The 17,749-nt window shown below is 38.4% G+C and overlaps 1 protein-coding gene across 1 annotated transcript; it reads left to right on the plus strand.

Moving 5' to 3' along the window:
- Window positions 1-5,587: 5,587 nt before the first annotated feature.
- LOC122805940 (vomeronasal type-2 receptor 26-like) lies at window positions 5,588-17,131 on the plus strand. Its single transcript, XM_044076185.1, has 2 exons — window positions 5,588-5,711; window positions 16,230-17,131. Exons 1-2 carry the CDS (start codon window positions 5,588-5,590, stop codon window positions 17,129-17,131), a joined length of 1,026 nt encoding a protein of 341 aa, XP_043932120.1.
- Window positions 17,132-17,749: the final 618 nt, after the last annotated feature.

The following is a 17,749-nucleotide window of genomic DNA, read 5'->3' on the forward strand; positions in this document are numbered from 1 at the left end:
ATGTCATGAAGTCAATGGTCATTATCCATTTTCTACATTTTGCCATTAAGTGGTTCACAAGTCCAAGTTATCCTCATTTGGGGCATACCCATTACTTATCACCCCATTTTGTTCATTAATAGCCCCCTTACAGAATACTTTCTATCCTATAACACTACTGTTTCACCATTGCATGACTGGCTCAAACCCTCCCACCCCCAGTGTTTATGATCTGCTAAAATAGTCCACAACCCCCTTCCTACTGTATTTCTTAAGCAGGCTTCAGCCTTGGCATTCAGAACACCAACTTTTAAATTATAGCCCCATGTGACCTTTGTGTAACAAGAGAAGGAGTGCCCAAGAAGCAGTGGTACACATTCTCAGAAATGGAAAATACCCAAACCGAGAACTCACACCTCCAAGTTAGCATAACTCCCCAAATCAATTGACCATTGCTTATTTCTATATTATTCTCTTTTACAAAGCTTAAATGAAGCTTAACAATTATATCATATTCTACTTTCATTATCACAATCTAACATATCAGATATTTCACATACTAACATGTTAAAAATATTATACATGGAATCTTTAACATGATGTCCGCTGAATGTTTTCCTTTATTTCTTCCCTCCATCACAGTAGCTGTAATAAGAACAAATGTATTTTAATGGCTATACCACAGGAGTAGCAAGCACATACTCTACCTAAATAGGAAGGTATAAGTAAAACCCCATCAATAAAACATATGCAACACCCACACTTGGAGAAAAAAATAGGGGAGAGGAGGAAAAATGGGGGATTGATGATGAAAGCAGGGAGAAATTTGATTATGGAATGGATATTTAAGCCCTTCAAGCCCTTCAAGTCCTCACCTACTGCACTGTCTTAGTCATTCCACTGTATTGTGTGTCTGTGAAAGAAAAAAAACAATGATTTTAAGTTAAACAGCAACATATGCACCATAAATATGATATAAATATATTCAGCTCCATAATGCCACAGTGTTGACCCCACACACACACACTTATTGTGCTTATGCTGCATATTTCTCTCCCCTTAACAAAAAAAAGAAAAAAGCACAATAAATTATTAGGTGTTATGGTCTTCCCAAGTCCAACTTAATCATTCATAAGGACCCCTTTTGAACAGGGTTCAGTGAAGAGAAACAAATGAATGTCCCTTATGCTGCACTTCAACCATCTTGGTTTGCTTGATTTCTTTTATCCAGCCTCACAAATCCTAGCCCTGACCAGCAGTACTTGCCCACAGTATCTGATTAGCCAGGAAATATTTCAGACCATGACTTCTTCCTTTCTTTAGTAGCCTTATCATGTGAGGATTTAGAACTTCTGCCCTTCAATTTCTGCCTGTAGCCCTGTTAATTCCATGCAGACAACTAACCTGTTTCTTGCTTTCTGACCTGGTCATTAGCTTCCTGTGCAGTCACCCTTCTCATCTGAGGTTTTCCTGATGACCAATTCTAGCCGTCTTTAGTCAGCATGCTATGACTAATTTTGTCCCCACCCTCATTACTGCTAACCTCCTTCTCCACCTCATTGTCCAATGCATGCTGTGATTCGTTATTTTCTATAGTGCTCTGTTGGCTACAGGGACCTATGAGATATTTTATGCTTAACAATTTCTTACTCCATCTCAGTGTCTGAGACGCAATCTTCTAGCATATTTTTTTCTATCCAAATGCTCTGTGCTTGTACATTCTCTGTAAACTGTCAGGATTCCTCTTCCTTCTTCAAAAAATCTTTTCTCCATCCATCTCAACCATAAACATAGCTGTATATACTAAGTGTGCTTTATACTATATATGTTCTAACAGTTTTCCTTATAAACTATCATTATATGCATGACAGTGAGCAGAACTAGTGAATAGTCTACCATGAACAATAATTTACGTTTCTCCCATTGAATTTCCTGCAACTTGTGTCTGTCCTTAACTATCCAGTCCCTTGTAGGTACAGACTGCATTGCCATATAGACAAGTTGAGGTGCATTACCATCCACTTTCTTTCTTTCTTTCTTTCTTTCTTTGTTTCTTTCTTTCTTTCTTTCTTTCTTTTTCTCTGTCACTTACTCTATGGATTCTCTCCACAGTAGTTTTCAAATAGAAAGGAACTGTACCACATCCTTCAATATTTTCTCCATTAGAGACCATACTTCTCTGTCCATAATCGACTCAGGTAGCTTTTTAATTCTCACATTAATCCTGTATGAGCGATTCTCAAGATCATATAGGTTTTTCCCATTGCTAGTCCATTGTGGAGCCTTATTTCCCTCAGGCATTCATTGTATACATTTGCCCACTGCCTAAGTTTCTTCATCCCCTGTCCCTGCTATTCATATCCATGCTCTCCAGCTCCCCTGTCCACAATTACCATTTCAAAACGAGGATCAGCAGGCAAACATCTGGAGAAGCATTTTTAATTTTATTCCATTAGCTTTGATTGTTCTGTAGAATTATTTTGACACATCACCATATTTTTAACTATTTTAGCCCTAGCTATTCATATTTCCTTCCTGCTACCCTAGACCTAAGCTCTCAAGCAGCCATTTTCACTACTGTCAAGTCATGCTGCCCCCCCCCCCCTTAAGCATAGCAGCTCAAACTGTTTATCTGTATGAGTTTTGTAAATTTCAATTGCTACTCCCTCTTATCCAGGTGTGTTGTCATTCTCTAACATACTCAAAATTCGACTAATCTTTTTAATATCAAAATATTTATCTAAAGTCATTGTCTTAATTAATAATTTCCACTTCATATTTAATCTGATTGGAACTTACTCCAGTCATACATGTCTCAATCTTTGTTGCATTAAAAAAAAAGTCTCTGCTCTGAGGATTTTTTTTAGTCACAGTTGACACACATCACTAAATTCTCTCCATGTTTTGGTTTCATCAAATTCCTTAAGTGGCATACATTCCCTCATTCTGGACATAAACATTCTACACAAAACCAACCATAACCACTCTTTATTGACTTTATTTTCTCTTTTATATGCTTCTTCATTTATTTAATGAGACCTATTATTTTTAGGAAATTTGCCAAATGCACGTCTGTGTTAGTCTTCTTAAAATATCCATAGGGTATTTCTTCAATATTCATACATTCAAAATGTATCGCCTTTGCATATTTGTACAAATAGCATTTATAAAAATGGAAATAAATGCATGACTGTGTAACATTATCTTTGAATAATATAGGAGATAGTTATAGACGATTAAACCCTAATAAAATCAGATAAACACATGTAAATCTGAAAAAGTAAAATGCTAGAAACAGACCATATTATTACCCCAAATACCTTAATCAGTAAGAAATATAATATAATATAATATAATATAATATAATATAATATAATATAACTATGAGAATTTGTTCAGATCATGCAACTCTATCCCAAAATATAAAAATAGCCTAAGCAATGTGTTCTGTACTTCACTTAACCACATTGCAAGCCTTTACCCAAGATGTTTTTACCTCAGTTGAAAATTGGCTACAGAAACTCAGCTATTACTGATCCCTAAGAAAACAAAACGTGTTTTCTTTCAAACCCAAGCCATAAAAACAACAGCTAGGTCCCTAAACATACTTTCAGCAAACAACACTTAAATCAGCCAAGCCATCCATGTGAAAAGTACAATTGTGTAAAGTCTTTCCATAACAGTAGATGTCCTTCTCTTCGCTGTTGCAGTATTCCTTATATAAGGGATCTCCTGCCAAGGATAGCCCAATATCTGGCCAATATACTAAAGCAGTTTTGTATTTACAAGTGTCATACATCACACGTATGCACCCCACACGAGGTGTAGAACATAAATGTGGCATACAGACATACACAACTCAGAAATGAAAAGCCCCAGGAGGAATAGACTGCCCCTAGAGACTAGAAGCAACATACACATCCAGGTGGAGGAAAAAGAAAATAATCTTTAGTGAAGAGGGAAAGAAGCATAGGTCAGATCAGAGGGGGTAGGAGGGAGACTGCAAATACTGCAACAGTGAAGAGAAGGACAAACACTGTTATGGTAGGATTTTATACAACTGCACTATGTCCTTCCATAGCACTGCTGCAGTGTTCCTTACATAAGGGAGAATACAGAAATTCAAGAGGAATCTTTGGATGAGTAGGGCACTGAAGAGCCTTCAATAAACACATGCAGGATAGCCCTGGCAAAGCCAGATCTTGCTCTGGAAATAACATCCAACTTGTAAAGCTTAGTGAAGTTATGGACATAAGTCCAAGTAGCAGCCTCAGAGATGGAATTGGTATCCAGTCCTTTAAAAAAGGCACCAGAAGAAGCAACAGCTCTAGTAGAATGAGCCTTTACAGGAGGTGAAAGACATTTATCTTGAAAAGAATAACAAAAGGAAATAGTCTTAGAAATCCAGGAAGAGATGGTTTGTTTAGAAACTGCCAATCCCAAAGAACTGGGATGGAAGAAAACAAAAGGTTGTTCAGATTTGTGAATACCCTTTGTCATATCCAAATAATATTTCAGCTGTCTATGCAAATCCAAGATGTGAAAAACCTTCTCATTTGCAGTCTATGGAGAAGGAAAAAAAGGAAGGCAAATTAATAGACTGATTAAGAGACAACCTCTTGACTACCTTGTGCCTGAAGATCAGGTACTCGCTTAGCTGATGTAAGGACCAAAAGAAGAACAGTCTTCCAAGTACAATGTTGCAAGGAAGCTGAAGCAGCATACTCAAAAGAAGCCTGAGTCAATTTTTCAAGAACGAAACTGAGGTCTGAGGAAGGGCAAAAGGCTTCCTGAGAGGCCTGATATGAAGGATGCCTTTATGAAATAGTTTGACCTCAAAATGAGAGACCAGAGGAGAAGTCAAGGGCAGACAAGCAGGAATTGTTGCTAGGTAAGTTTTAAATGAAGTATATGCCAACCCAGCATGGAACAGATCACAAAAATAAGAGAAAACCATAAGAATCTACATTGAAAAAGGATCCTAGTTACAAAAGAAACACAAGACGGAAAATCTCTTCAATTTGGACAAATATGATTTCCTGTAAGTGGGTTCCCTGGCTTCCTGCAAGATCCAGAGCACATCCTCAGAAAAGAGGTGCATAAAAGGGATCAAAATCCTATCATTCACAACTTCATCTGAAGAGTGAGCATGTGAGGATGGACGAAAGACCCCTTGTCTTGTGTGAGAAAGTCCACCCAGTAAGGTAACTTCTGGTGATTGGCTTCAACCATTCCTATGGTGCCTTTAGTCAAGCTCCATATAAGAAATCTTCATTGGTACCTCAAGTCGGTGAGGCTTCATCACCTGGCCATGTGAAAAAGAAGGGAGGACTAATGCTGTCTGTGCCAAAAGGGAGTCACCAACAAGATTTTGGGGGAGTCTTCCTTGATCATGTGTAGAACCTTCGGATGCAGAGGATGGGAAAGGAAGCATCCTATTCCAAGGAAAAGATAGGGTATTCACCTTCCAAGCCAGAGGATCTGGAACTTTGGAACAGAAGACAGGAAGCTGTGTCTTCAGAGGGGAGGTAAAAATATCTACCTGAGAAATTTCCCCCCGATGGACAATATCTAGAAACACATCTTTGAAGTGTCCATTTGTGAGCCTATGAGCTGGATCTGTTTAAACAGTCTGCCACTATATTTTGCTGTGAGGGAATGTAGACAACTTGAATATTCATTTGATACTGGAAAGCTAGATCCCAGCCCTGAAGATGGAGCCTTTAAAGAAGGTAGGAGAGTGCCACCCCCTTGCTTGTTGACATACCACATCACTGTGGTATTGTCTGTGAAAACTTTCAGAGTCCCTTGAGGAAAGAGGGTATAAAAGGCCTGAACAGCTAGAACAAGAACTCTCATCTCCTTGATGTTGATGTTGTCTGACCTCTAAGAAGAGGCCAGAGAACCTGGACGTTAAGAGAACTGAAAGAAGCTCCCCATCCACTGTGTGAGACATCCAAAAAGAATTCTTGAGTTGGGTCAAGAAATTCAGGGGATGGCAGTGATGGAGCCTCAATGACTTGAGGTACCATTGAAGATTTCTTATATGGAGCCTGGTCAAAGGCAGTATAGAAATGGTGGAAGCAATGAACCTGAGGACCCTGAGAAAGTCCCTGTCTGTGACTGCAGAGGAAGAAAAAAATGGAAAAAATCAATCAGAGAGAGAGAGGCAGAGAGAGAGATAGTGAGAGAGAGATCCTGAGAAGGAGTGATTTTTGAAAGGTTATGGTAAACCCCAGACTTTGCAGCAGGAAAACAGTAAACTAGAGGTCCTGAAGCATAATCTCAAGGGATGAGACCTGAATGAGCAAGTCATCCATTAAGGGAAGATCTGAACCTCTCTCATTCTGCAAATGACTATGACAGGAACACAGCATTTGGTGAATACCCCTGGGGCAGTAGAGAGGCCAAAGGGCAAAGCAGAGAACTGAAAATGTAAAGAAGAAAGAGAGAAATGCAAAATATTTCTGTAAAGGGGATGGATGGAGATGTAAAGGTAGGGATCCTTGAGATCTAGAGATACCAGAATTGCCTGCAGAAGAAGGAACACAGTTTGAAGGGACAATATCCAAAAAAAGGGGACCTTTATAAAAGTGTTGAGCTATAAAAGATCCAGAATTGACCTCCAGCTGCCCACCTTCCTTGGCACCAGAAACATTCTAGAATAAAATCCCTTTCCTTCCTAGGCAGGGGGCACAACTTGAATGGTACGCTGGGACACAAGAGCATAAAGCACCTCTGGTAAGAAAGGAAGCTCTTCTTTTTTTTAATTTCTCCAAATATTTTGGGTTTATAATACCATGATGGGAATGGACCCCATCTCTAAGTCAAAGTACAATTAAAGTTCATGAAATCATTTGGTGTCAGCGGGAAGAACTCATGTATTGGTAACATATCTTAATACAATTCTAGATTCATTTTTATAAGTCCCATTGCTCCTACTACTATTGGAACTGTCTGGGTATCTTTCTTCCACATGGCTCTCTTTTCTGCATACAGATCCAGGTATTTTATGACTATCTGTCTCTCTGTACACAACACACTGTAGTCACTGGGTGTGACGATTTTAATGATCGATGCTACTTTTCTCTTATTTTCTTGGACCGCTATATCCGGTTTTCTAACATCTGTCTTTTGAACTGTTGGTAATGGGATATCCCATGTGATATAGATTCATCATTTTACATGGTGCTTTGTGGCTCATGTTTCAATGCTTTTCAGCTACTTCAATACGATAATGTTTGCACAATCCCTAGTACAACAGTTTTGCCACATTATTATGCCTTTCAGTATATAGTCCTTCTGCCATTAGCATGTCACAACCAGCAATAGGTGTGAAACTGTTTCCAATTCTGTTTTACAAAACCTAGATTTATCTTTTTCTCCCACTTGTTCAATGGACTTTGTAAACCAATGTGTATGTAGCCAACTGTCTTGGGGTCACCAGTATGAACCTTTCATCTCTTGATTTGAATTCACCTCTTATTAACCATTCCTGCATTCGTTGCTGATTAACATGAAGTTCTTCAAGATGTTTTCTATACTTGCAACTATATTTATGCATTTTCCACACTTCTTGCCTTCTCATCTGGTCCTTCACCTTATATTTTTCTTTTATTTTTTGGCACATTCAGTTGCTGCCTAATTTTTCTCTACTTCTGGTTTGATTTCCATTCCTGTTTGATGCAGATATGCTTCTACTAGACTGAGGAGGGACGCCATCTTAGATTTATTCTCCTCGTGTTTCAAAACTTTCACTACATTTGGATCTTGTGAGGTCAGCAGATATGCATGCAGCCCCACAATTGCAGATCTATACATGTGATCAATTTCAAGGAAGCCCATACCTCCTTCGGAATGGGGAATATATAATCCCCTGGTATACAGTGATTTTTATAAATCATTTGTTGAGCATGAAGCATCCTTCTTGCTTTCCTGTCTAATCTATCCAACACATTTTGGGGCCAGTCAATCACTCCAAAACTGTAACTTAGGAGCAAATTGGATTATTGCTTGAACTTTGTTCCTAAATGTCAGCACTGATTTCAGGATTAATTTAAGCCTTCTAAAGTATTTCTTGCAAGGTTTTATTCACATCTGTTCATGTTTTATTGCTGATCCTTCATCAATTTCCAAATATTTATACACTCCCACTTGCTCAAGTTCTTTTATATCACATTCTTGTCCTAAGCTGATGTTTTCTTGGTGCTGCAGTTTTCCTGCTTTAAAGGTTACTTTTGCACATTTATCAAGACCAAATGACATTCTTGTATCATCTGAATAAGTTTGACAACTTGCAGTTGTGCTTTCAGCTCCTCATCTGATGAGGAAAGAGAAGATGAGACGCCATCACAGTTTGTTGTTTTCTAGGAGTCAAATTGTAGCCATGGCCTCATCTGTTAAGTAGACAGCTTAATGGGTTAAGTTCAAGACAGAATATCAGCGGTGACTGAGAGTCACCCTAGATTATCCCCCATTGAATTTTTATGACTGGAATAATAATCTGTTCTTTATCATGGCTTAATTGCAAAGTAGTCTGCCACTGTTTCATGGTCACTGTAATGTAGTTGATCAGTGTAGGGTGTATCTTATACATTTTAAGCACTGTTTTATCCATGAATGTAGGATATTATCAAATGCTTTTTATAGTCAATCCATGCCATACTTAGATTCTTCCCAGTTTTACAGTTCTCCACCATGACTTTATTTAACAACAAATGGTCCTTTGTTCCATATGACTTTATTTTATTGCCTTTTTGTTCTATTGCCATAATTGTTTTCTTCTAAATTACTATAAACTCTGTCAGCATTGATTCCAGTGTATAGTTTATATGTCATTGGAAGGCAAGTTATCGGTCTATAATTTTTAGGGTAGCTTGCAGGTTCACTATTAAATAGGAGCATTGTTTTTCCTGTTGTTAGCCAGGCTGGTGTCTGTTCAGGGTGTGCATATAAATCGTTCTTACTCATGATCCCTAAGAAAACAAAAAGTGTTTTCTTTCAAACCCAAGCCATAAAAACAACAGCAGTGATGTCAATACTTTTAAGCAGAAGTTAGGTACTGCATCTGGGCCTTGGGTTTCCAATTAGAGGCTCTTCTTAACTTTGTTTCAATCTTTCTAGCTGTTTCTTTTAACCATTTCATATCCTGTACCTTTAAACTTCTTATTCTTTCTTTTACTTTTACTATCCATTTAGCAACTTTGTTATGTTCCACAGGATCTTTATAAATACTTCTCCAAAATGTATCTATTTCTTCTTTTTTGGTGGTCTTTCAATTCCTTTTACCTTGTTTTCCAGTTCTCTGTAAAACATTTTTGGATCATCAATAAATGATAGTTTGTACTTTTCCTTTATATTTATCTGTGTAGCTTCTAAGTTTTCTGCCTGTGCTGAAATTTTTAGTTTGTTATTTGTGATAGTGCATGATAGATCCTGATGTGTTCTAATACTGCACATTGCTTTTATAACGTCTATCTTTCTAAGTATATTTGTTGATCTGTTCCCTCTTCTATAATCTTCTAACAGTGACACTTCTTGTCTTAATTGCTTTATGGTTTTCTCTGTTCAATACTTCCATGATGGTATTCAATTTCTCCCCTTCCTTTCCCTTATTACCCAGTGTTCTTGCAGTAGAACTGTATCAGTTATTACTTTAGCTGCGCAGTAATACATCCTTTTTGCTTCTGTTATATTGCATTGATCTCTATAAACAGTCCTAATTACTGCGTTCATTTGTTTTATCAAACGTTTAACTTTTTGGGTTTTATTAACCTTCTGCAGTCTATTTATTTCATTGATCTTAATTTGTCTATCTCTATTATATCATGCAACTCTTTTCTTAGCTCATTTTCTTCTAAACTAAGGACACATTTTTTGTTTTCCATTTCCTGTGGGCATGCTACAGAAAGTTCAATAGCATCATTGTGTGGAACATTCTCTTCTGTTTCATCCTGTGCCATCCATTGCTCTGTCAAATGGGAACTCACTGGCTTATCACTCCTCAACATTGATAGCGTCAGAGTTTCCACAGTTTCCTGTTCCTTCTCTTGCTGTCCAGCTATAAGTGAATATTTAAGCTGGTTTCCTGTGGAAGGCTCCAAAACATCTTCATATGGCACTTGTCCAGTTGTTTCCTGTTCTACTGCTTTCCCCTTAATGTGGATGTTCATCTCTCTATCCTGTTGTAGTGCTTTCTGAATTTGATTTTCTACAGTGAATCCTTCACTTTGCAGGTATTCCATAACCTCAGTTTCTATTTCTTTAACTTCTACATAACTAATCACCTTTCCTACTTTTCCTCTTCCTCTTCTTGTTTTTTTTTGTATTGCAAAGTTTTCCATGTCAGGATTCCTTTTCCTGTATTTCTCTTTAAATATCTTTGGTGCTGCTCTTTTTGTACTGATTGGTTTTGTTTGCTCCTTTTCATAGACAATGCACCATATTAAATTGTTTTTTATTTCCCATGTCAATATTTCTTCTTCAGATGTCTCCTGATCTTCCAGTTTCTCCTTACTTTGGGGACTCGTTCCATCATGCTGTGATGTAACCTGTGTTAGACCTTCTACACCAAATCCTTCACTTCGCAGGCACTCTATAACTTATTTTTTTTATTTATTTATTTTGCAGTTTGTTAACCGGGAAAGTCCATTAAGCTGAGATTGAGCCCTTTTTCAACGGAGGCCCGGGGAGAGAAGCTCCATGTATAGACATACAAGTCAAAAATTATCAGAAGTAATACAATATTAAAAACACAAACATTGAAGTATAAAATCAAATGGAAATAATACAAAAACTAATAATGCAAAAATCAAGAGGAGTTTATACAAGGTGTCATACATTATAAAAGGAATAGAGATGTACTAGTGTGAATAAAAACAGTAGAGAGGGGTTTATGTAATTAGTGATATTAGTAGCTTCTGCACAAATTTGGGGTGATAATTGATTGTAAGTGGGGAGAAAAATACCTACAATATCTAGTGAAAAAAAGATTGAGCATGTGTAATAGGTACAGGAGGTGGTGAAATAGGGAAGGATGCTATTAAGAGGAAATTATGGAAGAAGGATGAAGGGAGAGGGAGTAAGGGGAGGGAGTTAGTTTCAGAAGTTAAGAGGGGTGAGAGCAGGAACACTCCTGGGTAGAAGAGAGGTAAGAATGGAGCAAGGTCTTGAATGCGGAGAGGTCCTTGGTAGTTCGAATATGGGGGGGGGGGGTGTTCCATTTTCGTGCTAGGGAAAATGACAATAGAAGTTGTCCAGGAGTACTTAGGGGTCTGTGCACTTCTAGGACACTTTGACTGTTGGATCTGAGTGAGCAGTTAGGAAAATGCATGGTTAGGATTGAGGAGAGGGGAGGGGCATTGGGATGGCTTGAAGATCAGTTTATGAGCAGTGGATAGATGAATGTAAGTGAGATAGTTGGGGAGCTCTAGCCAGTTCAAGGTGTGTAAGGCATTGCAGTGGTGAAATGAGGATTTGGAGCTGGTGCTGAATTTAGCTATTTTGTTATAGCATGATGCTAGCTTGGTCTTAAGGGTTGCATGTAGGTTGTTAAGGAGTGGGGCTGCATACATGAGAGATGGAAGGAGGTCACTGGTAGAAAGGAAGGGGTAAGATAACAATGGTGGTGATATAGCATTCCGAGTTTTTGGTGAGTTTTCTAGATGTTAGTTTGAAGGTGGATGTGAAAATTTAATTGTTAGTCAATGAGGACACCTAGGAGCTTGGTATAGGGGACTATTTCGATAGCTGTTGAGTTTTGGCTTACTATGGAAAAGGAGTTTTTGTCCATTTTTATATTTTTGGATGGGGTAAGGATCATGAGTTTGGATTTAGAGGCGTTGAGGGCTAGGTGATTATTTAGCATCCAAGACTCAGTACTGTTGAAGACAGCCAGGGTTGCATGTTGGAGTTTGAGGAGAGATTTTACAGTGCAGATAATGGTTGAGTCATCTGCAAATTGAACAAGCTTAGCATTTGGAATACAGAGATGAAAGTCATTGATGAAGATGTTAAAGAGAAGAGGATCCAGGATAGAACCTTGGGGAATGCCTGTCAAGGTGTCAAGGTTGGAGGAGGTACTGCTATTCCATCTGACTGCCTGTTGTCTCTTTGACAGGTAACTGGAAAACCAGTTGATGGAAGAGGAGGAAAGATTAAGATGAGAGTGTTTGGACAGGAAATGGCTATGGGAAATGGCATCAAAGGCCTTGAATAAGTCTAGGAAAAGGGCAGAAACTAGGTTGCCTGAGTCACAAGTGTGGTTGATGTGGTCACGGAAGGATAAAAGGGCTGTGATAGTACTATTTCCAGTGAGACAACTCAATTAAATAGCACAGAGCAGCTGGTAATCTCTGGTGAGTTATGCCAACAAATGGAGAGTTGGGTCTTAGAATTAAAAGATGGTGGCTACTAAGGTAGGATACCTTAAAACAGGTAGAAGTATATTCATGGGGTACTACGGACTGGGAGCAGGACATTATTGAGCTATAACTAACTGGGATTCTTCTTCCGGCTTTTTCCCGGTTAGGGGTCGCCACAGCGGATCACCTTGTCCGCACATTGAATGGCAGTGGAGTTTTACGGTGTCAAGTTGCCAGCCCGGAGTCCAACCTTCCACAGAAGGCACACTCACACGCACACCTAGGGCCAATTCAGAGTGTCCAATCCACCTGCAGCATGTCTTTGGGATGTGGGAGGAAACCGGAGCACCCGGAGGAAACCCATGCGACCACAGGGAGGACATGCAGACTCCGCACAGAAGGCACCCCAGCTGAGGATCAAACCGGAGAACCTCTTGCTGTGAGGCGGCAATGCTAACCACTGCACCACCGTGGCCGCCCCTATAACTAACTGGGATTAGGAGTGGGTAAATGCTGCCATCTAGTGGCGAAGTTAATTATTTTGACAAAATGTAACTATTTACGAGGAAGAAAGCTGGTACAAGGGGAGGGAAGAGTAAGGGAATTAAAGGAATTGAGGACTGCTCTAGATCTGCTGCTGTGCATGATGCAGAAAAGCTGCCAGTTGACTTGAATTGAACTGGGCAAACACAAATAATTTATAACCAGATGAAAAGGTTTTAACGTGCATTCAATATAAGCAGGAGGTAGAAGGTAGATTGAGCCAGTGGTTCTGAACAATGACGCTGGTTCACTTTCCTTGAGAAGGAATACTGGCCTGGCCACAGTGTTGTACACGGGGGAGCACCCACGATTCAGTAGGCATGAGCGAGCTGTAAACGAAAGACTAATTTAAAGAAGTCTGTAGAGCATAAAGCAGCTATGGGAAGGGGAACTAGGACAGGCTAGGGAACAAATGTTAATACCAGTAGATAATGCAGGTTCAACAATCCACAGTGCAGAAAGACATTATAAAACCACATTCCATAAGCAAATTAGGGTGACATGGGGTGCAGAAGCTTCTATTTTTTTAACTTCTACTTTACTAATCTTGTTTTCTACATTCCCTCTTTGTGATATTATTTTGATTGGGAAATTTTCCATATCTGGATGCCTTTGCCTATATTTCTCTTTGAATATATTTGGGGATGCCTTCTTTATATTGATTAATTTGACTTTCAGCTTTGCATAAATATTGCATAAATATTGCACCATAACAAATCACTCTTTCTTTCTCATGTCCATATTTCTTTTGTATACATTTCAAAAGTCTCTAGCTTTTGTTGTTTATATTTTTGCACTTCCTCAGATGCTTCTTTTTCCAAACAGTTCACAGTTTATTGGTCTGTATAGTGTTTTTCATAAATCTGTTGTATTAATGAACACTAATTTTTATTTGAAGCTTCTGACACTTTTTCTTGTGGAAATATTTTTCTTTCCTCTAGTTTCTCTATTAATCTTTTTGTATATCTTGTGTCTGGAAATTCTGGGCCTTTTGCATAACAGTAATAACACATAATTTCTTTCTTATCCTCAATAGTCTACTATATTGTCTTTATGGCTTCAGCTTTTGTGATTTTTGTGAACTACTGCTTCCTTTTACAATGCGGGGGGGGGCAGGCATTCTCCCCCTGAGCCTGGCATACCCCTATTGTAGGTATGTTTCCATGTCTTGAGGATTCTATACTGTCATTTTTTCCAGTCCTAGCACCAGTTCACCTACCAGGATCAGGGACTTTTTTATCTGGGTCTTGTGCACCCAGCTATCTTTTTTTAATTTTTGACCTACTTCTGTCCATGATATATGCTATACAAAAACAGTCTATATATCAGTGTCATCTTGGTGAGATTTTTGTGAAAGACAGGGTCCACCTCATGAAGGTACTCAACAAGACATGAGGATGAATTCAGTTTCAGCACTACTACTCTCCTTTGCTTGCTGACTTATCATCTCTCCATTTGGGCCTCTCTTCTTGAGAAAGTTGATGGATGTACTGAAAGGGAGGATGACATTTTTCATACCATGAAATTCCATTGACACATGATGGACAGAACCTAAGAGTCTTGTGTGACCCTTAACCAATTTGAAAGGGAAAAGGAAAGACAAAGGGAGAAGGGAACCTGGCTATGGAAAAAAGGGTAGTGAATGGTTTGTCCTGAAAAGGAGGTTTGTGAGAAACAGGAGCCTGAGTAGACTTAGCTGGAGGTACACATCTAGAATCCTTTTTAGCTTTGTGTGGAGGGGGAGTCTACCTACATACAAAAGCAGACTTGGAAGGATAATTCCTCTCAAACTTAGGGATAGGAGAAACAAAATATGTTTCAACTTCTGCAAGGCCTTGCCCTTATCCTGGAGTGATTTAACATTCAGCAGCAGCAGAGCCAAAAATATTTTTTTACTATCTAGAGGAGCATCCAGTAATTTAGCCTTAAAGTTATCAGGCAAAGCCTGAAGTTGAACCAAGAGTACGACCTCAGAAAATGGCCAAAGATAGAAGCAATAGAAGAAGCATCCGCTGCAGCATAACTGCACTTGATGTTGTGGCAAGCCACTTGGGAGGGAGAACCCAACAAGGAAAGGGCTGAAACCTTCCTTTCAGAGTTAAGAAGGTTAGAACCTACTTGAGAAACTTGAGAAAGAAGGGATATAACTTACCTAGTTATATGATTCTGGCAATTAATAGCCCTAAAAGCCAGGGAGGTAGCAGTATAGAACTTTTTGCCCAGATGTTCCGTGGCCCTACTATTTTTGTCTGAAAGAAGCAGCTTAGTAAAAGGCAACAGCTTAGAGGGTTTGTCGAAGAGACAGGCACCAAAGAAGGATCAGCAGAAGCTAATTTATACAGACATTTATAATCAACAAGCACCTTGTAAAATCTGTCAGGTTTTTTGGGGGCAGGAGGCTGAGAATCAGGGGCTGCAGAAACTGATGGAAAGGTATCCAGGAGGGCAGCCAGAACTAGAAGAACAGCAGGATGTTTGGGAGACTCCATCTTGAGAAGATTATAATATCCCTTCTGGATATCAGGAACATGAGAACAATCCCACTTAATTCTATCATATTTGAAATAGTGTCCACAAAGGAGAGCACTTCTTAAGGAGAATCTGGACTGATAGAATCTTCTTCCTCAAATCCATAGTCTAAATAAGAAGTGATCTGAAAAGAATAAGCTAAGGACTCTTCCCCAGAATCAAGATCCTCATCAGAAGACTCTTGCTACAGAGACCACCTCAGGTGGTTTTAAAGCCATTAAAGTACTAAACAATCCCTGAGTAAAATTCTGCCATTCACATTGGAGATCTCTAACTGCTGTGGAAATATGCTTGTTTTTTTGTTTCTTTTTTGTGGGACATCAGCACAAAAAACTCTAGTCGGGTCAGACCCTTGCTGACACTGCCAGCATGGTGAGAATCTCCTCCTAAACTAAAAATCTGCAGGATCTCTCTCGGTCCCTCAGATATAATCAGCTGAAGTTCTCTCTCAGTATATGAACTGACAAGATTGTACTTTTTGTAGAACCTCATTTTTTTTAAATTTGAGGACCTAAGAAATTAAAGTATAGATACTAAAATTATAGTAGGCTTTTTGTCTGTTAGGGATAACATGGTCACAGCCATCCCAGTTTACATGGGCAATGCTGAAATCTCTGAGCCGCCATGGTTCTCTGGGTATAAAGTATGTAAAAAAAAATCATGATTTACTTAACAAGGCAATGAAGTATAGATAGATGAAGAGATCTTGATCACCAGACCACTGAACATAATTCTCGCAGTCTGAGCACATAATACTTCCAGAAAAATAGTAAGTAAGTACTTTTCAAAATTTAAGTCACTATTTTTTTCTTTCAGATGCCCCTGACTGTATAAAATGCTCAGAAGACTCATGGTCTGATGAAGGAAGAAGAATCTGTGTTCCAAAGGTTGTAGAGTACCTGTCATACAGCGATCCACTGGGTGCAGCCCTGACGTCTGTTACCATTTTTCTTTCTATCATTCCTGCCTTTGTACTTTGGATTTTCATTACATATCGTGACACACCAATAGTAAAAGCAAACAATCAGAATCTCAGCTATTGTTTGCTAGTAGCTCTCAGCCTTTGCTTTCTCTGTGCATTAATATTTATTGGAAAACCAATCAAGATAACCTGCTTTATCAAGCAATCTGCATTTGGCATAGTATTTTCAGTTTGTGTCTCAATTATTTTAGCAAAAACAATTACTGTTGTTATTGCATTTGGTGCAACAACACCCGGAGGTTTCCAACAGAGATGGTTAGGATCCAATACTCCAGGTTTCATAGGGCTTTTCTGTAGTTTTGTTCAAGTTTGTATTTGCACTGTTTGGCTTGGATATTCATCACCTTTTCCAGAGGAAAACAAGAGCTCATATAAGGACAAAATAATCATAGAATGCAATGAAGGCTCTAAAACAATGTTTTACTGCATGCTTGGATACCTTGGTCTACTGGCAACTGTATGCTTCATAGTTGCTTTTTCAGTTAGGAAACTGCCAGACAGATATAATGAGGCTAAATTCATAACATTTAGCATGTTAATTTTTGTTAGTGTTTGGCTTTCATTTATACCAGCATACTTGAATACTAAAGGGAAATATGTGGTTGCTGTTGAGATATTTGCAATTTTGTCATCAGGTTTTGGGCTACTGAGTTGCATTTTTTTCCCAAAGTGCCTTCTAATTCTACTGCGACCTGATTTAAATACAAGAGGTTCTATTACACATAAATCACATTAAATACACTTTACAAGGGTAAACACTCTTGTATTAAAGATGATAAATATATTAAGAATGAAATCAAAGAATGTAATCAAAGGTATCGGTATTCTGAAAGCCCACCTCTTTACAATCCTTGTTATATACTTTAGGATTTCAATTAGAAAAGGGATTGCTTTGAGTTTTACATTGTAGACTTTAATACTAGACTCTTAATAAGGCTACCCATGTTGTAGATTATTGGGAAGTACAAAGGGATATCCTTTATCTCAATAAATGCTTAAACTATCTCTAGAGCCCTTGTTTTGCCTTATTCATGCAATCATTCATAAAAGGAATCTGGGCTAATAGCAATGAGACTCACATCACAATCTATATGGATGACAGATTGTTTTATATAAGAAATGCAATATCTCAGTTCACCCAGTATTAAAGAATGTTCACAAATGCTCTAATATCTAAACACATAAAAGTCCATATTATGGCAAGTGGTGGATACACTTAATCTTACTGCCATGAATTTCTAAATAATATTAATATCTTATACCCTAACATCAAATGCTTGGGAGTTGCACATATAAACACCCCTATCTTCAATATATTCATATAAACTAATCTAAACTGGATGAGAGAGAATAT

This window comes from Protopterus annectens, chromosome 7.part0, assembly GCF_019279795.1.
Source record: "Protopterus annectens isolate FY-2018-M chromosome 7.part0, PAN1.0, whole genome shotgun sequence".
NCBI classification, from domain to species: Eukaryota; Metazoa; Chordata; order Ceratodontiformes; family Protopteridae; genus Protopterus; species Protopterus annectens.

Coding starts and splice junctions, on each gene's coding strand:
- LOC122805940 (XM_044076185.1), top strand. CDS start 5,588: ATGAGCTGGATCTGTTTAAACAGTCTGCCACTATATTTTGCTGTGAGG. Junction 5,712..16,229: donor AGATGGAGCCTTTAAAGAAG/GTAGGAGAGTGC, acceptor TTTTTCTTTCAG/ATGCCCCTGACTGTATAAAA.